Source organism: Galeopterus variegatus, unplaced genomic scaffold (genome assembly GCF_000696425.1).
Source record: "Galeopterus variegatus unplaced genomic scaffold, G_variegatus-3.0.2 Scaffold5471, whole genome shotgun sequence".
In the NCBI taxonomy this organism is placed as follows: domain Eukaryota; kingdom Metazoa; phylum Chordata; class Mammalia; order Dermoptera; family Cynocephalidae; genus Galeopterus; species Galeopterus variegatus.
In genome coordinates this window covers 128,451-154,228 of record NW_007731582.1, presented here as the reverse complement: position 1 = coordinate 154,228, position 25,778 = coordinate 128,451, and the positions used below count along the sequence as shown (strand labels likewise).

The 25,778-nt window shown below is 39.9% G+C and overlaps 1 protein-coding gene across 1 annotated transcript in view; it reads left to right on the top strand.

Annotated features, from left to right (window-relative positions):
* The first annotated feature begins 220 nt into the window (after positions 1–220).
* LOC103604912 (E3 ubiquitin-protein ligase HECW1) overlaps positions 221–25,778 on the top strand; it is a 109,307-nt gene continuing 83,749 nt past the window's right edge. The window contains exons 1-2 of the mRNA XM_008589487.1: positions 221–736; positions 11,493–11,627. Coding sequence (XP_008587709.1) covers positions 476–736; positions 11,493–11,627 — 396 coding nt within the window. The 5' untranslated portion in view covers positions 221–475. The remainder of the gene's footprint in view (positions 737–11,492; positions 11,628–25,778) is intronic.

The window sequence follows — 25,778 nt, the reverse complement described above, 5'->3', positions numbered from 1 at the left end:
CCCCTGCCCGGCTACATGCAGTCTGTCCTTTTGTCACATATCTACACGCAGGCACACGCACCTCAGCCCTGTGTGCCGTGAAATTGGCGTGTGGCACATTTGGAAACCCCTGAAACTTTCATTTCTTCCCATCCTCTAACCTCTTCACACAGACAAGTTTTCACATAGGATTCAGGGAACGGAACCCTTGTGCAGTCCGGCCTGAAATCCCCAGGCAGCCTGAACTAGTATTCCCTGTTCTAGACAGATAAGGGGACCACAGGCAGACCTCTGCAGGCAGAGAAAGGAGAGAGCAGCCATGCTCGGGGCTAAAGTGAGGCCAGCAGGAAGGGAGGTCGGGTTGAACGGGGTCACGAACAGGTCCCCGTGAGTCGATGATGCACGTTTACTTATCGAGCAAGATCTCAGCTTCCAAAGCCTGCATCCCAAGCACACGATACATCTCTGTGTAGCGATCACATGGCGTCATCTCGAGATGCTCAGAGTGCACTTGATCTGTGTTTTCCCTAATTCCCCACTCCCTACCCGATCTGCCCCGGCCCGGTCTCAGAGTGCCTACCGCGTCTTCACCAGTAGCACCTGCCTAAAGCACATGATTCTGAAAGTCCGACGGGACGCTCGCAATTTTGAACGGTACCAGCACAATCGGGACTTGGTGAACTTCATCAACATGTTCGCAGATACTCGGCTGGAACTGCCCCGGGGCTGGGAGATCAAGACCGATCAGCAGGGGAAGGTGAGTGTGACCACCCTGTGCGGCTGGCATCAAACGCTTGCTTGCTCAGCTTCACCAAGGAGGAGGCTGGCAGAAAGTGAGGAGGAGGGTGGTGGGGAGGGCGGGCCATCTGCAACTTCCAGCTGTGCTATTGGCCGCTGGGAGGGTGGAGGCGTGGCTGTCCACATCAGGCCTTCTGCACCTCAGCACTGTTGCTGGGGGAGCTGGCAGGGACATGTCCTGTGCATTGTAGAGTGATCAGTGGCATCCCTGGCCTCTGCCCACTAGGTGCCAGTGGCACTCCCCCAAGTCGTGACATTGCTATATGTCCTCTGGGGGCCAAAATCATGCCCAGTTGAGGACCAGTGTCCATATCTTTTTCAATTTAGGTTTGAAACACGAAACCGGACACTGTTCAATCAACTTTCTATTGCTCTGTGTGCTTAGACAGCTAACTCTCGGGATAAAATTATTGGTTAAATGCAGGTGACATTATTAGATCACCTGCTGTGATTTCCCTGATAAGTCTTCAGTTCTCCTTAAAATATCCTGACCAACGGATGGAGTGTGCTGCTCCCATGTGATGTTCCTGGACTGGGTTTTGCCTCTGCGTGACCTTAGCACAAGCTGGTCCTTCTCAGCAGTGCTTTAGAAGCCTAGCTGAGTCTGCTAAAGTGACAGTGTTTTTTCTCAATCATCATCCATCATCCCAAAGTAGTTATAGGAAGGCCAACCAATTTACTAAACGACCATCCCTGTGTAGTCTTTTATGAGCTTTGCTGGAGAGAACCCCCCGTGTTATAGTCTTCACCAGCACACATGTCTGAGTGGGCAGCTGCGTTGCATGGCCCCTTTCCTCTGTGACCGTGGACCTGCAGAGCGCTAGTTCCCCAAAGGGAGATGTGGATGTCCTTTTCCTCTCAGAGCCATGAATCCCTCTCCCACAAACCCCTTAGTGTGCTGAGAACCTGGACACTCTGGAGTGCACGGAGAAGGAACGTGTCCACTAATGCAAGTTGGTTAGTGAAGTGAATCTCTAGGACTGCTGCTCTGTAGCAAAGTATATTGAAGGGAGCAGGGAGGGACATGCATTATGTGGTAAGAAAGCCACCACAGCCAGAGTCTGCTCCCTGGGACCTACCTTCTCATTGACTGAACATGGCCTCCACTGGGAGGATGACCGTTGTTTGTGCTAAGGACTTACTGATATGTATTAAGGTGGGAAATAAGGCCTGTGCCAGAACAGAGAGTGAAGGGACATCTTATCAGAGCCAGGTGTACCTGCCTCACCAGTAGTCTCCAGGGGCCACATTTGCATTTATTGCTTAACCAGCACACCGGAGGACACTGCTATAAATCAGTGAATGGAAAGCAGCGTTTATGTGCACATAGCATGAGTGATGCAGATGGTCTGCTCGGTCTTGGATTTCCACAAGTGCAGTTCCTGCACCAGGATGTGGCCAGCAGGGAGCCCGGTGGAATGAAAGGAGGCCTCAAGATGCCACCACCTCTGCCCCTCTGTGGTACGCACAACAGATGATGCGGCCGCCTCCATCTGGTGGTCAGCACACCAACAGAGAAGCACAATGCTTGACATACAAGTGGAATGAAAGGAGGCCTCAAGATGCCACCACCTCTGCCCCTCTGTGGTACGCACAACAGACGATGCGGCCGCCTCCATCTGGTGGTCAGCACACCAACAGAGAAGCACAATGCTTGACATACACACCGAGAGTTTTATTCTGTTTTGCAATGCGTATTAGGGAATTTCTGGTGAGAGATTTTTCCCCCCTAATTCTGTTTAGTGAGATAGTATAAAAAAGAAAGAAAATCTGAATTTAAAATAAGAAGACTTGAGTTTTACTTTCAGCTATGATACAAACTATCCTTGTGACCATACGTACACACACACACACACACACACACACACACACACACACACACACACCCCTAGTTGGCAGACAGAATTTCTAAGAGGAATACCAAACTGCTGGGGAAAAGTGTGTCATCACCATCCACGTGGTGTCAGAGAGCAACAGTGGAAGAGGTAGGGTGAGAGGGCACATGTCATGTCATTTCAGACAGGTTACATGTCATTTTAGACAGGTTACCCTGGGCAAGGTATGGAGCCTCTCGAGCCTCCCCAAGCTTATCATAAGATAGCAGCAATAATGCCTGCCTTGTGCTGGTGATTTTACGTCCAGATGTAAAGAGTAAATAAGTTAACGCAGGCGTCCATGGCCATGTCATGGGAGATCAGTGGTATTCGTCACTCTTTGTCTTAATGTCCACACAAAAATCCAAGATCAGACTGGCAAATGCAGGAAATAAGAGAAAATCTCATTGCCAAAGTCACTTGATGATGGGAATAGATGGAGAAGAACATTTTGGGGCTCTATCCTACATGCCCAACCACCCTGTGACCTGGAAAGAACGTACTGCCGAGGAGACTGGGAGTTAGGAACGCAGCTCATTGAAAGATAGGGTGACAATAGCTTACTTCGCAAAGCCAACTTCATAGCTGATCAGAGCAGGTTCCACGTACCAAGAAGATCTTCTCACGCCTCACCCTGGCGGTCTGCTTCTTATTTATCGACACCTTCAGAGATGACAGCTTCACTCCTATTATGCACTGCGGTTGGAGGCAGAAGGGCCGGGCAGACCTGCCTGAGACGTGTAAGTGCGTAGTCATCCCCCAAAGGGAGACGCCAACGAGCCAGAGCTGCACCACCGCAGGAGCGGAGCAAAGAACACGGCGTCTGGTGCGTCTGTCATCTGGAAAGTCTAAGAATGGAGGGACACGGCCTGCATGTGGCCTTGCAGCTGGCTCCAGGTTGTGAGCAAGGGGACGGTCACCATGCAGAGGGTGGGGCCACAGGCCCATGGTGCTATCTCGTGGAGGAATGAGTGAAATAACAAAATGAGAAGCACCTATGAAGAGGCACCGCCACATGAAGGAGACAATCTTGATCCGAGGAAAAGCATGCCTTTTTCTCAGAAAGTATGATTTCCTTCAGAAAACAGAAAGAAATTTTTAAAAGATATATGTTTATCTTTCACAAAATGGTACAGGAGCACACAACTTCTATTAAGGGAGTGGAAGAAGCCAAAAACAGAAAACGAGCCGAGGAGGCAGACCTTAGGAAGGAGGCTGACAACGGAAGGGTTAAGACCACAGGGCAGAGCCTCAGGGGGAAGCAGGGAGAGAAAAAGCAGAGCTGCGCTGCGTGCAGCAGAGCCACCAACACAGCATCCCAGCACCCAAATGGCACCGCAGCAGAAGAAAGGAAGGAAAGGGCAAAAACTAGGCGAAACCTCCCCCAAAAGAAAAACCCTATCTTTTCTCTGAGGCCTTCCCCAACCACCAATCTCATCTCGCCCCCTTCCCTAGATCCCTAACACACGATCTAGTCTACGTTTGTTAGGTTTACTATTTATTATCTGTTTCTCCTGGTGGGATTTCAGGCTGCTTAAAAGTGGGAATCTTGGGCCGAGCCCGTTGCAAAGCCAACTTCATAGCTGATCAGAGCAGGTTCCACGTACCAAGATGATCTTCTCACGCCTCACCCTGGCGGTCTGCTTCTTATTTATCGACACCTTCAGAGATGACAGCTTCACTCCTATTATGCACTGCGGTTGGAGGCAGAAGGGCCGGGCAGACCTGCCTGAGACGTGTAAGTGCGTAGTCATCCCCCAAAGGGAGACGCCAACGAGCCAGAGCTGCACCACCGCAGGAGCGGAGCAAAGAACACGGCGTCTGGTGCGTCTGTCATCTGGAAAGTCTAAGAATGGAGGGACACGGCCTGCATGTGGCCTTGCAGCTGGCTCCAGGTTGTGAGCAAGGGGACGGTCACCATGCAGAGGGTGGGGCCACAGGCCCATGGTGCTATCTCGTGGAGGAATGAGTGAAATAACAAAATGAGAAGCACCTATGAAGAGGCACCGCCACATGAAGGAGACAATCTTGATCCGAGGAAAAGCATGCCTTTTTCTCAGAAAGTATGATTTCCTTCAGAAAACAGAAAGAAATTTTTAAAAGATATATGTTTATCTTTCACAAAATGGTACAGGAGCACACAACTTCTATTAAGGGAGTGGAAGAAGCCAAAAACAGAAAACGAGCCGAGGAGGCAGACCTTAGGAAGGAGGCTGACAACGGAAGGGTTAAGACCACAGGGCAGAGCCTCAGGGGGAAGCAGGGAGAGAAAAAGCAGAGCTGCGCTGCGTGCAGCAGAGCCACCAACACAGCATCCCAGCACCCAAATGGCACCGCAGCAGAAGAAAGGAAGGAAAGGGCAAAAACTAGGCGAAACCTCCCCCAAAAGAAAAACCCTATCTTTTCTCTGAGGCCTTCCCCAACCACCAATCTCATCTCGCCCCCTTCCCTAGATCCCTAACACACGATCTAGTCTACGTTTGTTAGGTTTACTATTTATTATCTGTTTCTCCTGGTGGGATTTCAGGCTGCTTAAAAGTGGGAATCTTGGGCCGAGCCCGTGGCGCACTCGGGAGAGTGCAGTGCTGGGAGTGCAGCAGCGCTCCCGCCGCGGGTTCGGATCCTATATAGGGATGACCGGTGCGCTCAATGGCTGAGCGCGGTGTGGCTGGTCTCAAAAAGGACAAAAAGAAAAAAGTGGGAATCTGTTTTGCTCATTGATGAAAATCCAAGGGCCAACAGCAGTGCCTCGCACAGAGCTGGCACTCAGTAAATCTCTGTTGGATGAATAACTTATGGAGGTTCCTGAAGAAGAAACCAGAATGGGTACAGCAGCAATGGTTAAATATTAAATCTTAATACTCATTAAATAAAATAAATATTAAAAGTAAAACTTTGCTGATTTAAAATAAATTATTCAGGTGGACATATTAATTGGGCTTATTGAATTATAATCAAAGTAAATAAAATAAATTCTGTATCTACACATGTTCTGGAATATCTTCAAAAAGAGATATTTAAAATCCTGTTAAGGGCCAGCCCCGTGGCTCACTCGGGAGAGTGCAGCACTGGGAGCGCACCAGCGCTCCTGCCGCGGGTTCGGATCCTATGTTGGGATGGCTGATGCGCTCACTGGCTGAGCGCGGTGTGGGCAACACCAAGCCAAGGGTTGTGATCCCCTTACTGGTCACATTAAAAATAAAAATAAAATATAATCTTGTTAATATGCAGCCATGTTAATATAAAATTTACCTACAAAAAATAAAAGTCAGGCGAGCTTTAACTTTCCCATCCAAAAACTAAACTGTGGACATCCACAGAGCAATGACTACAAGATATTGATGAGAAAAGGCTGTAGCCCAGTAGTCTGGCAGGTATACAAACTGTTGCCATTCATGAGCAAACACCATAGAAAAACAACCTCACATGCAAGATCAGAGCTTACCCTAGTTTTCTACCAATCCTGATCAAGCATCAAAGCCATTCTCCAGGTGGATCACTGATGTGCAAAAACAAAAGATCAGAAATGAGAAAATCATAGAAAAAGGCCTGGTGGTGAGTATTCAAATTAATCAAATACAGAAATATAAATAATTGCTGTTAAAAAGCTCTAAAACATATCAGAAAAGCCCAAATAAAATATTGAAAAAGATGTATAATAAAAATGGAATATTGTATAGTAACAACCTGGATCAGGACCCCCAGAGGGTGATGAAATGAGGAGGAAGTGAGGAGAAGGGAAGGTTGTGCCACGTCAAATTGGATGATTTGAAAAACAAGAGCCAGATACTCATTAGTTATCTGATAAACTTAAAAGGCCTTAAAAGGTTTGTACTACTTAAAACAAGATTTTTCTCTTCCAAATTCCAACAAAAGATCAAATCAAACAAAATATAATTTGTACAGCAAAACACAAGGAAATTCAGAGAGAGCGGAAATGATAAAGATAAGTTAACAAGAGTGGAGCCAAGCATAGCAGCTGCAGCAGCGTGTGGAAACAGGGTGAGCTCACGTACCTAAAGGAAGACACCTCCAGATTCCATAACAAACAGATCCAGACATACTGAAGAAATGATTCAGAAGGTTTAAAAATAAAAGAATAAATGTTCATATAGAGTGAAAATAATAACAGAGAAATCAGTCATACAAAGGAGACCACAAATCCACAATCATTAAATGGGATCATAGGAAGATTTTATATCAATCCATGGCACAATTAAAATAAAGACACAATAATCATATACCTATGAGCCAAATAATACCATGTTATATTACACAAAGAAAAGTCAAAGAGAAATATAAAAGGAAATGAAAGAAATACAGTTACAGTAGGAAAATGTGTTTTATATCCATCAAATTGACAGATTAAATAGACAAGTAAGTCAGGATTTGAATAATATAGTTTTGTGTTAATGAAACATATATTAATTATTTTGTTAAAAATAGAGCTTACAAGAATGAATAAACAAGATGTGTTATATACATACAATGGAATATTATTCAGCCTTTAAAAAGAATGAAATTCTGGCACATGTTGCAACGTTGATGGACCTTGAAGACATAAGTGAAATATGCCGAGTGAAATAAGCCAGACACAAAATAAAACTATGATGTGATTTCACTTATATGAGGTACCTAGAATAGTCAAATTCATAGAGACAGAAAATAGGAGATTACCAGGGACTTGGGGAAGGAGGGAATGAGGAGTTATTGTTCAATGGAAATGTTGTTTCAGTTTGGGAAGATAAAAAAGTCCTAAAGATGGGTGGAGGTGATGGTTGCACAACAATGAGAATTTATTTAAGGCCACTGAACTGTACATTTAAAAATGGTTGAAGAACTGTACACTCAAAAATGGTTGAAATGGGGCTGGCCAGTTAGTTCAGTGGTTAGAGCACATTACTGGTAACACCAAGGTCCAGGGTTCGATCCCTGTACCAGCTAGATGCCAAAAAAAAAATACAAAAAAACAAGAAAAGTGATTAAAATGGTTCCACAGGAAAATATATCAATGAATTGCTTGCTCTGTCCCAGATATCTTTACAGTCTACTTCAGATACAGGAAAAAGTGGAAACTGCATAGTTTATGATATGATGCAATCATAACTGCTAATAAAACCAGGTAGGCAAAAGCTATTGGCACAAACTCTGGTATATCCATGCTGTGGAATATTACTCAACAATAAAGAAGAGTGGGTAAAGTAACTTAGATGAATTTCAAGGGAGTTATGCTGAGTGAAAGAAGCCAATCCCAAAAGATTACGTATTGTATGATTACACTTACATAACATTCTTGAAAAGACAAAATTACAGAAATGGATGGGGAGGGAAGTCGGGGAGTATGATCATAACAGGGCACATGAAGGACCCTTGTGTAAGGAAACTTTTCTGTCTCGACTGTGCTGGAGGATACATGAACCTACACATGTGATAAAATTGTGTAGAACCAAACACACACACACACACACACAAATAAAACTAGGGAATTCTGAATGTTTTAAAAAAATAGGCAAAACTCACTTGAGTTCCAAAAAGCTCATATTAAGAAATGAAATGTTAAATTAGACAGTATATGAAAATAATGACACACCACAATTAAATCGATTTTCTCCCTAGGATGCAAGGGCCATACACTAGTAGCAAATCTGTTATTACTAGTTACCATTAGTATTTTAGCCAGTAGTTTATAAACTATGAAAGAATTTCAGTTGATCATTTTAAGAAATGCTAGAAAACTACTGGATAAAAATCAATTATACCTTTGTAAAAAAGTACTTTTAGTAAACTCGGAATGTAAGTATGTCTTTGCGACCTAATAAAGGCTCCTTTAAAACAATGAGCAACATGATATTATACCTATGGGACACTAGTAGTTTTCCCCTTAAAATCAAGAGCAAGAATAGATTTCACCAGCCACCTCTAATTTAACATTGTTGTAGAAGTTCTCACCAATATTACGAGAAAGGAGGTAAAAATAAAAGTGCCCTTGTAAAGGAGACAAAGTTATTATGATTTGCAAGTGACAATCAAAGAGGATATAATTTTAAAAGTAGTTTACTTGATAGAAACATTTAATATGATGAGCAGACAAAAATAAAAAAACAAATAATAGCATTCTTCTAGGTACCAGCAATGATGGGTTATAAAACATTATAGGAAAAAAAGCACTCACAATAGCAGAAGATGGTGTTAAATATCCATAATCTGTCTTATCCAGAAATATGTGTTTTTCAGGAAGACAACTATATAACTTTACTAAGGAAAAAAAAAAAACTTCAATAGACATGATCAGAAATGGGAAATGGGTACACTGACTGTCATAAAGAATAAATTCTCTTAAAAATAATTTGTAGTCTTAAGCTAATTCTAAACAAAATACCAATATAACTATTTTGGAACTTAATAAAATTAATACCGGTCCGTCTGGAAGAATAAAAATAAGCAGACAACAATACCTTTGAAACTGTCGGAAAAGATAACGAGGAAACTTGCCCTGCAGACATTAATAGTAGAAATAGTGTGATATCAGTGAAAAGCCCACAGACCATTGGAACAGATAAAATATTCCTGAAACAAACAGTAGTATTTATAAGAAATTTACATGTAATAAAACAGTAGGGAATGGATGATTTGTGAAAATGGGCTCTTTGAGAAAATATCAAATTACAACTTGACATCATACCAAAATAAGTTTGAGAAAGACTAAAGATTTGATGTTAACAATTAACCAACTCTAATAAAGCTAGAAAATTATAAACATTTAACTGACCTCTAGAGAGAAATGAGTGAGAGATATGAATACACAGGAATATAAAAAACTTGTGTGTTAGAAAACAAACAAAAACCCAAAGCAAATTTGAAGGCAGTTGCATAACTAAGTGCATGTATAAATAAATAAGAAAACTTTAACACAGCAACAACAACAGAAAAGGGAATGGAGAGTGGACAGTCCTCGAACAAAATCAACCAATAAGCCTATGGGAATATGTTTTTCTTTTGTACATCCTGTGCTAAATTAAAATTCACCATTTTCACCATTTAACATTTCTAAGAGTTGTTTCAAAATTACTCAGCATACGTGAGAACATTAGAAAAAGGAAGAGTCGTGGACTTATGGTAAGATGATAAATTTGTACTACTTAATATAGATCAAAAACCATAAATATTTTTCTAACTTTTAACCCAGCAATAAATTCAACTTTTAGGAATTTATACTAAAAAATTACCACACATGCACAAGTATAAGGGACATATTTAATTTGTAAACTTCTGTGCATGGATTTGCATAATAAAAAGTCCACTTTGAATATTTATTAATTTAGCTTATACTTGTGTGTTTAAAATCTCATGTTATATAAACATGTTGATAAATTTTGTATTTTTCGCTCACATTTCAGTCTTATTCAGATTCTTTACTCATATTTTTTACATCACTTACATCTCTCTTTGAATCATCTAGCAGTATTTTAGGGACATCATCTTCAGTTGGACATAGAGTCCTTTTTGAATCTGTGTGGAATGCTATCTCGAGAAATTTTATTGCAAGCCACGAATATTGATTCACATAACATTAGGAGAGTTGTTATTTCCCATTGTCCTTGGGGGAGGGGATATTTTTGATCTCCATAATGAAACCACTTCCAGTATGATTCTTTATAGAGCTCTTTAAAAGGCTTGTTTACCGTGACATCTAATACTTGAAATTATAAGCTCGTAGCTCCCAAGAATAATTTCTAAATCTGTATAAAATTTCTTTGACTACTTCTGTCAGGTGATATCTAAAAAAAACCTAAAACTAGTATTGACTGAGGTTATTTAAGGCTAATACGCCTTCACCAAATGCTGCAGTTTGTTCAAAGGTGAGTGACTGAAAGATTGTCCTATAGAACAAAAGGTTTTGTAAAAAAAACAAAGTAATAACTTTCTCTTGTATGAGAGGTAATTTTAGATTTAAAAAACTTTTGCCATACATTGGAACTTATATGTTGTGTTTATTGAAGTGTTATTTTAAAACAGTAAAAAAGTCAAACGTCTAACAATAAAGGGTACTGAAATTATTAAGTAGCCATCAAACTTAATATTATGTACTTGTTAAAATTCTGTTAGAAGAATATTTAATAACTTAGAGAAATGCTTATAAAATAATAAGCGTAAAATCTTATAACAAGATTGTAGATCCTGATGTGAAGAAAATACATGTATATTTCTATTTGTGTATAGGAAGAGAAAAGACTGGGAAAAAAAATCACCAAAATGTTTTAGTGACTATCTTTAGCTTATGATGTATGGGGTGATTTTGATGACTTTCTCTCTACATTTTTATCCTTTTAAAGTTTTTTCTCAGTTAAAACATGCTCATCCTATCATCAAAAAAGAGCATTTATCTTTAAAGTAAATAAAATGGCCTACAGATTATTAATTACTAGTATTATTTTAATCCTTCAAAGGTTTTTCTCTCTACATTTTTATCCTTTTAAAGTTTTTTCTCAGTTAAAACATGCTCATCCTATCATCAAAAAAGAGCATTTATCTTAAAAGTAAATAAAATGGCCTACAGATTATTAATTACTAGTATTATTTTAATCCTTCAAAGGTCCTATTTCTCTCACTTTCCTTGTTGAATAAGGTGCTATGATCACTGCTCTGTAAACTCCACAGACAACGTAAAGTGCTTGCCAATGACTGACATGCTTTTTTCAGCTGCTGGGCAGACAGATGCACAGTGCCCAGCCCCCGACCAGCTAGATGAATGTGAGTGGATGGGAAGGTGGCAGGGAGTGTTGGTGCTGGAGCCCTTATGTTACTGACCCTATTGTGCTCTTTTTACTGGTTTGTCTGCAGTCTTTTTTCGTGGACCACAACAGTCGAGCTACCACTTTCATTGACCCCCGAATCCCTCTTCAGAACGGTCGTCTTCACAATCACCTGACTCATCGACAGCACCTGCAGAGGCTCCGAAGTTACAGTGCTGGAGAGGTAACACTCCCCACACCCCACCCTCCTGTCCACAGGTGCACGGTCTCTGCCTGGTCTAGTGGGGCCAGACCTAGTGCTTGGCGACAGGGATCTAGGGTTGCCTGCTCCGTAGGAGACTAAGTCACGTGCGTACTGCTGCACAGAAGAATGAATACCCACATGGGACACACACTTGACTCCCTAGACCTTCTTCAGATTTCCTGTCTTCTGCCTTCCTTTTTGTCCAGCAGTCACCACTACTAAAAATGTGTCTGGCTGGAAGGAGTCTGAAAGTGCAGGTCAGGAGACTCCCCTCTTGTGGCTGGAGCGGTGCTTGCTGAGGCCCACCAGTCCACCTGCTGCGAAGTGCAGGGCTGACTGTGGCTTCCGCCTCTCCGTGAGATCCTGGAGAAGACTGCAATACTGTGCTCATGGACTCAGCACTGGGGAAATGAACGAGGCCACAAGAACACGCTCTCCCATCCTTCTGTATGCTCTTCCCTGGCTGGCTGTCTTCTTTCACGGCCCGTGGTCACCTTCTGCTGGACCACGCAGGGCCACTGCCCTTCTGAAACGTCACTTTCATTGCCTCTCTGAATGACTCTATATCCTGTACCATTTCCTCTCCTCCTTTCCCAACTCAGCAGGTAGCTCTTCTCTACTTCCAGTCAGTTCCTAACAGCATCATGAGCAAATACTTCTTACGTCCTGATGACACATCTCTGCCCTCTGTTCACAGAAACCGGATCTCAGGAGATGTGGGCTCTGAAAACTATTTCCCATAAAACACCTCATAGTATTGGATTGTAATGAGGTAAAAAATGGAAAAGGTGGTGTATAGGAAGGAGATATATATATATATATACACACACTCATCTGCCACAGAGAGTCATTCCAGGGAAAGCCACAGTAGCCATCCCAGGAGAAGCTGGGATTGTAGCAACCCTCCCAACAGCCACACTTCCAGGTGGCAAACAACAGTCTCAAGGGAAGAGTCTGTTGCTGATGTATCAGCGGCAATTATTTACCACTTCTTCAGGAGCAGTCCTCTGTATACTGAGAGACAGAACTGTTCCCAATGAAGGGTGCTCATGGCTTCCTGCCAGTGTGATAGAATGAATTTTTCTTTCATGTGATCATCTCAGGAATCATCATTTCAGGATACTGCTGGAAGCATGCTAAATATTTCTTTTTGCATATACATAATGTGGTATGGGACCATGCAGAGATGGAGTATTATACATCCTGAGCATCCCATGGGTGTCAGGACCCTCTAGATGCAGATGTGATCACAGACCACAGAGAGCAACACCCAGCTTCTCAGCTGAATGTGCACAGTCCCCTCCCTGGTGGCACTTTTATAAATTTCTGAAAGTATGAAAAAAGACAAAAAGGAAAAAAAAGGGGGGGGAGATGGGCCAGTGGGAAATGCTGCATTTGCTCTGATATGATTTTGTTCAACAAACGCCAATTAAGTAAGTGCCTGGCTTCCTGTGAGCACTGTGGAAGGCCGAGAAGTATGAGACAATCCCTGCCCTGGAGAAGTTCGTATTCTATTTGTAAAACCAACCCAAAAATATACAGAGTTAAGTACCAAGAGAAATAAGAATACGGTTGAGGGCAGGAGAGATGTTAGGACAGGTGCCACCCACCAAAGTTCAGAAGAGGCCCCAGGGAAAGGTAACTGACGCAGAACTTGGAAACTGGTAGAACCTAGCAAGGTGCAGGGGGAAGGAGGGCCAGCCCCACAGGAAGCACAGCCGGAGCCAAGGGACAGAGGAGGACTGAGACGGGTGCGCAGAGAGGCAGTGAGCAGCTCAGTCTGGCCAGAATAGTGAACTCCCACTTGCTCTGTTTTGGTTTTGGAAGAGCCTCAAGTGCCATGTAGAGGAGATGGGCCTTTTTACAGAGCCCGTTAATGAATCTGAGGAAAGTTGTATGATGGCTTTTGTGTAAAAAGGGGCTTTAGCGGCCACTTCACCCATTTCTTTTCAGCAGGGGAAGACTCTTGGCATTGAGTGCAGGGGAGTTCTCTGGTGTGTGCAAATGTCCCATCCCATCACATGGTCTGTCCATGAAATGTCAGGAGTGTCCTCGCCCCTCCAGTCATTGTAACAATGAAGAAACAGAAAACAAAGCAAAACAAAAGGCACCCGTATTAGTCAAGGTTCTCCAGAGAAACAGAACTAATAGGATGGATGGATGGACAGACAGACAGATAGATAATGAGAGGGGATGTACTGTGGGAACTGGCTTGTGCGACTGTGGAGGCTGAGAAATCCCAGTATCTGCCATCTGCAAACTGGGGAATCGGAGACACTGGTGCTATGGCTCCATGAAGTCTGAAGGCCTGGGAACCAGGGGAGCCACTGATGTAACTCTGGCTCCGAGGCCGAAGGTCTGAGAAATTGGGGGGTCTCTGGTGAGAGTCCCCGAGTGTGAAGGCAGGAGCACCTGGAGTTCTGATGTCCAAGGGCAGGTGAAGAAGAGTGTCCCAGCTCTATGAGGGAGAGAAGCCACCTTTCCTCTGCCTTCCGTTCTATCCCGGCCCTCGGCCCTTCGGCTGGTGCCACCCACAGTGGATGAGGATGGATCTCCCCTACTCAGTTTACAATTCCAGTATCAATCTCTCTGGAAACGCCTCACAGACACACCCAGAAACAGCACTTTACCAGCTATCTGGGTATCCCTTATCCCAGTCAAGTTGGCACCTTGAAATTAACCACCGCTGTCCCCAAGCATTTACAAATACCCCTAAGTGGTGGTACACGCTGGTTAAGAATTGCATTTTACAGTCAAGTAAACTGAGGAACTCAAGTCACACAGAGAGTTCAGGACCACCACTCAGATTTCCCAACTCCCAGTACATGTAAAGTAGTATCTTTAAAAGGAGCCAGGGCTGTGGCAAGGAGGGGTTTGAGAGCGAGGGCTGTTAGGGACCCTGCCACCATCCAGATATGAGGTGATGAGGCCCCAAATCAGGGTGGTACAGAGACAGAAAGTGAAGGATGCACTGTCAGAGGAGGCCTCGGGAAGCTGAGCTGGGACTTCAGTCAGCACACGGATGGACGGAGTCACAGCCACACCTCCCCACAGAGCAGCTGTGTGTCACTGTGTATCCCTTCCCTTCCAGGGACCTGTCTCCTCCTGCACACGGTGACCGCTAAAGTCTGTTCCAGCTCTGTAATTCTCAGTCTATGAGGCTTGATTCTAAGTTTCCTGGACTGTGTGACTGAAAAGAGTCATGGTCCCATTATAGCACATTGGTAAGATAAGCAGGCAAGCCAGCTGGGGAGGATGACAGGTTTGTCGTTAGACAACTTGATAATGAGTGTGAGAACAACAGGATGTCTGATTACAAATTACAGTGAAGCAGACAGGCATATGAGACTCAGGAATAAACAGTGAATTATTTCCATAGTCCATGATTTGTCTGTGTCGTGGGTCACAGGTAATGGGAATTAGCTGTAGAGGTTTCTTAGACCACAGCCTTAGGTATCGATACTTTCTGTTCACTTACGTGAGCCATTCTCTGGAGTGTTGCCCAGCAGTTGATTTTTTTTATATAAATTGCCCTTAAAGACATAATTAAAATCAATTTCCATATTAAGGATCCTAAATGGTCATGTTCTCACTCAAAATCCCAATGGTAAATTATTAATAGAAACACTTAAACATCTTGTGGATTATCCTTTACCTCACCTGGAAAATTGCCAGGCAGATTTGTGAATGCAGTTATCAGGAGCATAAGATTTAGGCGTAAAACGATCATTATTTGACACTTTGACTAGCATTTTAATGCATTGGTACATCTGTCTGCAATATACTTAAGTGCCAACAAAGCAGGCATTATGTCTTCTCATGATGTCCAAATGGAATTGGACATAGATACATATAAAGAGTATATAGGGCTACGAACATCAGATCTCATCTTCCTATCAGTAAGGAAATCACTGGAGGTTAAGAAATTTGTCTTTATTCATACTGTAATTAGCAACATAAATTAGCATTAATAAGGAAGGATAGGCAGAACATATCATTTTAATTTCTCATATCACCTTGTCTTGGCCAGGTTAGAAAATCATTAGTCACAGGAAATTTCTGGAAGGTGCACAAAAAAAGGCTTTCTAGTGTTTGCTCGAGAAAGGACTGGAGTCTGCCAGTGAACAAGGAATCATTAGAGACTACTATAAACAACTATATGCCAACAAATTTGAAAATCTGGAGGAAATGGATTAATTTCTGGGCACACAAAAACTACCAAAACTGAGCCAAGATGATGTAGAAAATCTGAACAGACCAAAAATAAATAAATAAATAAATAAAAGAGATTGAAGCTATTATCAGAAGTCTCCCAACAAAGAAAAGCCCAGAACCAGACAGGTTCACTGCAGAATTCTACCAAACCTTCAAAGACGAATTGATACCAATTCTCTACAAACTACTCCAAAAGATTGAAACAGAGGCCATTCTCCCAAACTCATTCTATGAGGCAAACATCACCCTGATACTCAAACCGGACAAAGATAAAACAGAAGAAAACTACAGGTCAATATCCTTGATGAATATAGACACAAAAATCTTTAATAAAATACTAGCTAACAGAATAGAGCAACACATACACAGAATTATACACCATGATCAAGTGGGATTCAACCCAGAGATGCAGGGTTGGCTCAACATATGCAAATCAATAAATGTGATACACCATATCGATAAAATCAAAGACGAAACCTTATGATCATCTCTATACATGCTGAAAAAGCATTTGACAAAATTCAACATTTGTTCATCATACTCTCTACAAGTTAGGTATAGATGGGAAGGATCTCAACACAATTAAAGCCATATATGATAAGCCCACTGCCAATATCTTCCTCAATGTGAACTAGACAAGGATGCTCACTCTCATCACTCCTATTCAACAGTGTTGGAAGTACTAGCCAGAGCAATCAGAGAAGAAAAGGAAATAAAGGGCATTCAGATTGGAAAATATGAAGTCAAACTGTCCCTGTTTGCAAATGACGTGATCCTATATATCCAACAGACTAAAGCTTCTACAAAAAAACTCTTAGAGTTGATAAATTATTTCAGCAAAGTAGCAGGATACAAAATCAACACACAAAAGTCAATAGCATTTCTATACTCCAACAATGAACATGCAGAAGAAGAATTCAAGAAAGCTAGCCCATTTACAATAGCCACCACAAAAATAAAATACTTAGGAATAAAGTTAACCAAGGATGTGAAAAATCTCTATGAAGAGAACTACAAACCACTTTTGAGAGAAATTAAAGAGGACACAAGAATATGGAAAGATATCCCATGCTCTTGGATCAGAAGAATTAACATTGTGAAAATGTCCATACTACCCAAATAGATGTACAGATTTAACTCAATCCCCATCAAAATTCCAATGATATTTTTTTCCAGAAATGGAAAATACCATCCTCACATTTATATGGAATAACAAAAGACCACGAATAGCCAAAGCGATCCTGAGCAAAAAAATAAAGCTGGAGGCAAAATACTACCAGACTTTAAACTATACTGCAAAGCTATAGTAACCAAAACAGCATGGCACTGGCATAAAAACAGACATATGGATCAATCAAATAGAATAGAAAATCCAGAAATCAACCCACACACCCATAACCATCTGATCTTTGACAAAGGCACCAAGTCTACACACTGGGGAAGAGACTTCCTTTTCAGGAAATGGTGGTAGGAAAACTGGATATTCATATTGAGGAGAATGAAACTAGACCCATTCCTCTGACCATATACCAAAATCAACCCCAAATGGATTAAAGAATTAAATATGCATCCTGAAACAATAAAACTTCTTGCAGAAAATATAGGGGAAACACTCCAGGAAATAGGACTGGGTATAGCCTTCATGAATAAGACCCCAAAAGCACAGGCAACTAAAGGAAAACTATACAAATGGGATTATATCAAACTAAAAATCTTCTGCACAGCAAAACAAACAATTAGCAGAATGAAAAGACAACCAACAGAGTGGGAGAAAATATTTGCTAAATATACACCTGACAAAGGATTAATATCCAGAATAAACAAGGAACTCAAACAACTTTACAGTGAAAAACCAAATACCCAATTAGAAAATGGGCAAAGGAGCTGAATAGGCATTTCTCAAAGAAAGACATATGAATGGCCAACACCTGAAAAAATGCTCAACATCACTCAGCATTTGGGAAATGCAAATCAAAACCACTTTGAGATATGATCTTACTCCAGTTAAAATGGAATATACAAAAGACTGAGAATGACAAATGCTGGCAAAGTTGTGGAGAAAAAGGAACTCTCACACACTGTTGGTGGGACTGCAAAATGGTGCAGCCTTTATGGGAAATGGTATGGAGGTTCCTCAAACAATTACACATAGACGTACCATATGACCCAGCCATTCCAGTGCTGGGAATACACCCAGAAGAATGGAAATCATCATGTCAAAGTTGGGAAGCCAACTTTTTGTTTCATTGATCTTTTGTATCGTTTTTTGGGTTTCTATTTCATTTAGTTCTGCTCTGATCTTAATTTTTCTTTCCATCTACTAACTTTGGGTTTGGATTGTTCTTGTTTTTCTAGATTTTTAAGGTGAAGTATTATTTTGTTTACTTGTCATTATTCCATGCTAATGAAGTAAGCATTTAATGTGATAAATTTCCCACTTAGTACTGCCTTTGAACTATCTCACAGGTTTTGGTATGATGTGTCATTAGTTTCAAGAAATTTTTGATTTCCTGTTTAATTTCTTCTTGGACCCATATGTCATTAAGTAGAATGTTTAATTTCTGTGTGTTTGTATACTTTTCAGAGTTTCATTTGTTATTGATTTCTAATTTTAATCCATTGTGATCTGAAAAAATACATGTAATAATTCCAATTTTTTTGAATTTGCCGACACTTGATTTGTGACCTAACATGTGGTCTGTCCTGGAGAATGTTCTATGTGCTGATGAGAAGAATGAATATTATGAGGTTGTTGGGTGGAATATTCTGTAGATATCTGCCAAGACCAATTGGTCTAAAGTGTTGTTCAGATCTTGTATTTCTCTGTTGATCTTTTGCATAGATGATCTGTGCAATGTTGAGATGGGTGTTCAGGTCCCATGCTGTTATGGTATTAGTGTCTATCTCATTCTATAGGTCTAAAAGTGTTTGCTTTATAAATCTGGCTCCTCCAATGTTAGGTGCATATACATTTATGATTGTTATGCCTTCTTGATGGATAGATCATTTTATCATTATATAGTGGCCTTCTTTACCCCTTTTTATGGTTTTTGGTTTAAAGTCTATTTGATCTGATATAAGAATAGCTACTTCAGCTTGTTCTTCATTTCTATTTGCATGGTGTATCTTTTTCCATCCTTCCAGTTTTAGTCTATGTGTGTCTTTGCAAGTGAGATGAGTCTCTTGAAGGCAACATATTGTTGGGTACATCTTTTTAATCCAGTCAGTCAGTCAGTCATGTCTTTTGAGTAGGGAATTTAATCCCTTTACATTTAGAGTTATTATTGAAAGGTGTTGATTTACTCCTAGCATTTTACTGATTTTTGTTTAGATGTCTTAACTATTTTTTCTCTTTATTGTTAGCATTTTTATTTTACTGGTTGGTTTTGTTCTTTCTTGAGTATTCATGGCAGTGATAGTGGTTTTTCAGGTACCAAACCCAGTACTCCCTTGAGAATTTCTTGTAAGGCTGGTCATGTGGTAGTGAACTCTTGTAGTTTTTGCTTGTCTACGAAATATACTATTTGTCTTTCAATTCAAAAGGACAGCTTTCTGGGTAAAGTATTCTTGCCTGGCAATTTTTGTCTTTTAGTATTTTGAATATGTCATCCCATGTTTTTCTGGCTTTTAGGGTTTCTGATGAAAAGTCTGACATTTGTCTGATTGGGGCTCCCTTATAGGTGACTTGATGCTTCTCTCTTTGTCTTTGAGTTTTGCCAGTTTGACTATAACATGTCTTGGAGAGGACCTTTTTGGGTTGAATATGTTTGGGGATCTTTGGGCCTCCTGAATCTGAAGATCTGTGTCTTCCCCTATACCTGGGAGGTTTTCTGCTATCATTTCATTGAATATGTTTTCAATGCCATTTCCTTTTTCCTCCCCTTCTGGAAGACCCATGATCCAGATATTTGTGCACTTAAGGTTGTCTCTTGTCTCTCTTAGATTTTCTTCAATTTCTAAAATTCTTTTTCTTTCTTTTTTTTTTTTTTTTTTTTTTTTTTTTTTTTTTCTTCCACCCATGTTATTTCAAACAGCCCATCTTCAATGTTAGAAACTCTCTTCTGCTTCTTCTAGCCCACTGGTTAAACTCTCTGTTGTGTTTTTTATTTTGTTGAATGAATCCTTCAGCTCTGCAAGCTCTACTACATTCTTTTTCAAGGCATTGATTTCTTTATACATTTCTTCTTTCAGGTCCTGTATACTTTTTTCATTTCATTGTGTTGTCTAACTGAGTTTTCTTATATCTCATTTGGCTTTTTTATAGTTGTTGCTCAAAATTCCTTGTTGGTTATTTCAAGAACTTCCTGTTCTATAGGATCTGGAGCCTGAGAGTTATTATTTTCCTTTGGTGGTGTCGTACTTTCTTGATTTTTCAAATTTCTTGTATCTTTCCATTGGTGTTTAGTCGTTGTAGCAGGTGGTATCATGGTCTACTCATTCCACCTTGATGTCTGGCCTGGATCCTGCTGGGGCTGCCAATTTGGGGTGGCAGGGACTGGCCTGGGCTGGGGGGTCCCACAATGTGGCACCTGACTGTTCCACTGTGGCTGGCTCAAGGTATGTGGTCCCAGTGGCTTTTCATGCCTAGCTGGGTGGTGGACAGTGGCCTGGGTTGGGGGTTCTGTGACATGGCTCCTGCCTGTCCTGTTGTGGCTGGCTCAGGGCATGTGGTCCCAGTGGCTTTTGGGCCTCTCTGGGCAGCAGGGATTGGCCTATTCTGGCAGTCCTGTGATATGCAGTACCTGCCTGTTCTGGCACAGCTGACTTGGGTCATGTGGGCCCAGAGGCTCTCAGGCCTCTCTGAGAGGTGAGAACTGGCCTGATGGGGGTCCCATGATATGGGGGTCCCGTGATGTAAACTTTTTAATTATAAGTAATACATAATGAGTATGGAAAACAGACACAGGTGGGAAATAAATTAAATGGTGATCATAATTCCCCATCTGGAGACACCCCCTAGACACATCAAAGTAAAATACTGGATCATGTTGTCTGTGGTTCTGCATCCTACATTACCATCACAGTACCATGCAGACAATTTCCATGTCACGAAAACTCTTGTATAATATTTTACCATATGCATATCATCATTTAACTCAAGCCTGCCCTCGTACAGTTTCTTGCCCATTTTTCACTATTATAAAAATATTGAACAACTCAAATGATCTCTCCCTTTTGTTTCCTTAAGATGATTCTGAAAACTTTGCTAATGATCTCTTTTTAGAACACAAGAGAACTCTAGAGATGAATGTAATTTCATCATTTGGACCTTTCCTCTGCACTTTCTTTTTTTATTTTTTTTTTATCATCAGGTCTTCAGTGTTTTCAGAAAGAGCATTAGCTGATTAACCCAAATGCAGTCTAAAACCTGAAATTTCCAATCACAATTTTTTAAAAAATCACCAGTATACATTTCCAAATTGTAATGCTACAAGCTTGTTTACCGGTCACTAAAAACTATTTTCTGAGGATATCTATTTGTTTTGCCTGGAGAGCTAAATGTTTGAAGTTTTCTCATTTACAATTATAATTAAAGCAATCAACAACAAAAGAAAAAGAAATCCTAAAAGGAGTCCCTGCTGTAAACTTGATTTCACCTGGTCATAGCAGAATAGTCACAGCATGTCTGGGGAGAGGCAAGCCTCCAGGAGCCCTCTCCTTACTCCCTTGTTCCCTCACACGGGGCACACACACATGCACACATGCACACATATGTACACACAACCCCTGAGAAACTCAGTACAACTAAAAGGGCCAAATGCTAGGAAATTCGAGTCATGTAATTTTGGTTTTAAAGGGAAAATCCAGTCTTTTATTTTTATTGTGGTAAAACATGCATACCATAAGGATGTCCATTTTAAACATTTTCAAACACACAATTGCATGGGATTAATTACATTCACTATGCTGTATAACCACTACCTTTATCTATTTCCAAAGCTTCTTCATCATCCTAAACATAAACCCTGACCCCGTACCCATTAAGCAATAACTTCTCATTATTTCTCTCTCTGTTCTCCCCACCTCTCCATTTCTGGTAATCTCTAATCTACTTGTGCTGTACAATTTTTTTATTTTTATTTTTTTAATTGATCCATGATAATTGTATATATTTATGGAGTACAATGTGATATTTGGCTATATCTATGCAGTGTGTGATGATCATATTAGGGTATTTAGCACGTCCACCAACTCAAACATTTGTCACCTCTTTGTGCTGTGAACATTCAGCATCCTCTCACCTATCTGATTGAAGTTACACAGCAATTTGTTGTTGGCTGTAGTCTTCCTGCAGTGCTGTAGAACACGAGATCTTATTCTTCCTATCTAGCTACAACTTTGTATCCATTGACCATCCTCTCCTTATCCCTCCTTCCCCCCTCCCCACTGTCCATACCATCCTCTAGTTACCACTATTCTATGCTCTATTTCTGTGAGATCAACTTTTTAGCTTCTGCATATGACTGAGAAGATGCAGTATTTCTCTTTCTGTGCCTGGGTTATTTCACATATAATTTTCTCCTAACTCATACATGTTCCTGCAAATGGCAGAATTGTATTCTTTTTTATGGCTGAATAGTATTCCATTGTACATACAAACCACATTTTTTTAAATCCAGTCATCTGTTGATGGACATTTAGATTGATTCCAAGTCTTGGCTATTGTAAATAGAGCTGAGATCAATGTGGAAGTACAGGTATCCCTTCAACTGGTTGATTTCCATTCTTTGTATATATACCCAGTAGTGGGATTGCCGGATCGTACATAGTTCTATCTGTAGTTATTTGAGGAACCTCCATACTGTTTTCTATAGTGGCTGTACTAATTTACAGTCCTACCAACAGTATAGAAGAGTTCTCTTTTCTCTGCATCCTCACCAGCATTTGTTATTTTCTGTCTTTTTGATAATAGCCATTCTAACTGGGGTGACATAATATCTCATTGTGCTTTTGATTTGCATTTGTCTGATGATTAGTGATGTTAATCATTTTTTCACTTACCTGTTGGCCATTTGTATGTCTTCTTTTGAGAAATGTCTTTCCAGCTCATTTGCCCATTTTTAAATTTGATTATTTGGTTTTTTACTATTGAGTTGAGTTCTTTATATATTATGGATATTAATCCCTTTTCAGATGCATATTTTACAAATATTTTCTCCCATTCTATAGATTATCTTTTTGCTCTGTTAGTTGTTTTCTTTGCTGTGGAGAAGCTTTTTCATTTGACATAATCCCACTTGTTTATTTTTGCCTTTGTTGTCTGTGTTTTAGAAGTCTTATTCATAAAAGCTTTGCCCAGTCCTATGTCCTGAAGCATTTATTATATGTTTTTTCTAGTTTTATGGTTTGGAGTCTTATGTTTAAGTCTTTAATCCATTTTAAGTTGATTTTGGTATATGGGGAGAGACAGGGATCTAGTTTCATTCTTCTATACATGGATCTCCAATTTTCCCAGCACCCTTTATTAAAGAGACTGTCCTTCCTCAATGTGTGTTCTTGGTGCCTTTGTCAAAAATCAGTTGACTGTAGGTACGAGAATTTATTTCTGAATTCTCTATTCTGTTCCATTGGTCTATGTGTCTCTTTTTGTTTTGGTTACATGCTGTTTTGATTACTATAGCTTTGTAGTATATTCTGAAGTCAGGTATTGTGATGCCACTTACTTTGTTCTTTTTGCTCAGGCTTGTTTTTGGTATTTGTTGTCTTTTGCTGTTACATATAAGTTTTTGAATTGTTTTTTTCTATTTCTGTGAAGTACATCATTGGTAGTTTGATGGAGATTATATCGAATTTGTAGATTGCTTTGGGTATATGGTCATTCTGACAATATTGAGTCTTCCACTTCATGAGCATAGGATGTCTTTCCATTTTTTGTGTGTGTGTCTTTAATTTCTTTAATATTCTTTAACAGTTTTCCTTGTAGACATATTTCACCTCCTGGTTAAATTTATCCTAGGTATTTAATTTTTGTTGTTCTTACTATTGTAAATGTATTGATTTCTTGATTTCTTTTTCTGCAAGTTTCTTGTTGGTGCATAGAAATGCTACTGATTTTCGTATGTTGATTTTGTATTCTGCAACTTCACTGAATTTGTTTTTCAGGTCTAGCAGTTTTTTGGTAGAGTCTTTATATTTCTCTCTATATAAAATCATATCATTTGCAAACAGGGACAATTTGAATTCCTCCTTTCCAATTTGGATGCCTTTTATTTCTTTCTCTTGTCTAACTGCTTTTGGCAGTACTTCCAGTACTGTGGTGAATAAAAGTAGTGAGACTGGGCATCGTTGTTTTGTTCCAGTTCTTAGGGGGAAAACTTTCTGTATGATGTTAGCTGTGGGTTTGTCATTGTATTGCCCTTATTTTATTTAGCCTTTATTTTATTTTATTGTTGTTTTATTACTTTCCTTCTATACCTAATTTGTTGAGAGTTTTTATCATGAATGGATGTTGAATTTTATCAAATGTTTTTTCAATGTCTATCAAGATGCTCATTTTTTTTTCTTTCATTCTCTTGATGTGATGTATTACATTTATTGATTTGCACATGTTGAAACATCCTTGAATCTCTGAAATAAATCCCATTTGATCATGGTGTATAATCTTTTTGATGTGCTGTTGAATTCAGTTTGCTAGTATTATATTGAGAATTTTTGCATATATGTTCATTAGGGATATTGGCCTTTAGTTTTCCTTTGTTGTTGTTGTTGTTGTTGTTGTGTCCTTACTTGGTTTTGGTATAAGGGTAGTGTTGGCCTTGTAGTATGAGTTTTCTTTCCACTTAAATTTTTTTAAATAGTTTAGCAAATATTGGTATTAGTTCTTTAAATGTTTGTTAGAATTAAGCTGTAAACCCATCTGTTCCTGGGCTTTTCTTTGTTCGGAGACTTTTTATTACTGATTCAGTCTTGTTACCTGTTACTGGTCTATTCAGGTTTTTTATTTCTTCTTGGTTCAATCTTGGTAGGTCATATATGTCCAGCAATTTATCCATTTCCTCTAGGTTTTCATATTTATTGGCATATAGTTGTTCATGATAGTCTCTAATGATCCTTTGTATTTCAGTGGTATCAGTTGTAATGTCTCCTTGTGCTATTCTGATTTTATTTATTTGAGTCTTTTCTCTTTTTTCTTGGTTAGTCTAGCTAATGGTTTGCCAATTTTGTTTACCTTTTCAAAAAACAAACTTTTTGTTCAATTGATCTTTTGTGTTTTATTTTTAGTCTCAATTTTATTTATTTCTGCTCTGATTTTTTTCTTTTCCTTATTTTGGGTTTTGTTTGTTCTTCTAGTTCCTTGAGGTGCATTCTTAGGTTGTTTATTCAAAATATTTATCTTTTTTTTATTTTGGCATTTATTGCTATAAACTTTACTTATTTTGGGTTTTGTTTGTTCTTTTCTAGTTCCTTGAGGTGCATTGTTAGGTTGTTTATTCAAAATATTTATCTTTTTTTTATTTTGGCATTTATTGCTATAAACTTTCCTGTTAATACTGCCTTGGCTATATCCCATAGGTGTAGATTGTTGTGTTTCTGTCCTCATTTGTTTGAAGCAAGTTTTTTATTTCCTTCTTAATCTCTTTATTGACCCATTAGTCATTTAGGAACATGTTGTTTAGTCTCTATGTACTTGTGTAGTTTCAAAAGTTCTTCTTGTTTTTGATTTCTAGTTTTATTCCATTATAGCCAGAAAAGATACTTGATGTGATTTTGATTTTTTTGAACTTGTTGAGACTAGTTTTTTAGCCTAGCATATGGTAACCCTGGAGAATGTTTCATGTTCTGATGAGAAAAAGGTATATTCTGCAACTGTTGGAGTAAATGTTCTGTAAATGTCTTTTAGGTCCATCTGGTCTATGGAGCCATTTAAATCTGGTATTTCTTTTTTTTTTTTTTTTTTTTTTTTTTTTTTTTTTT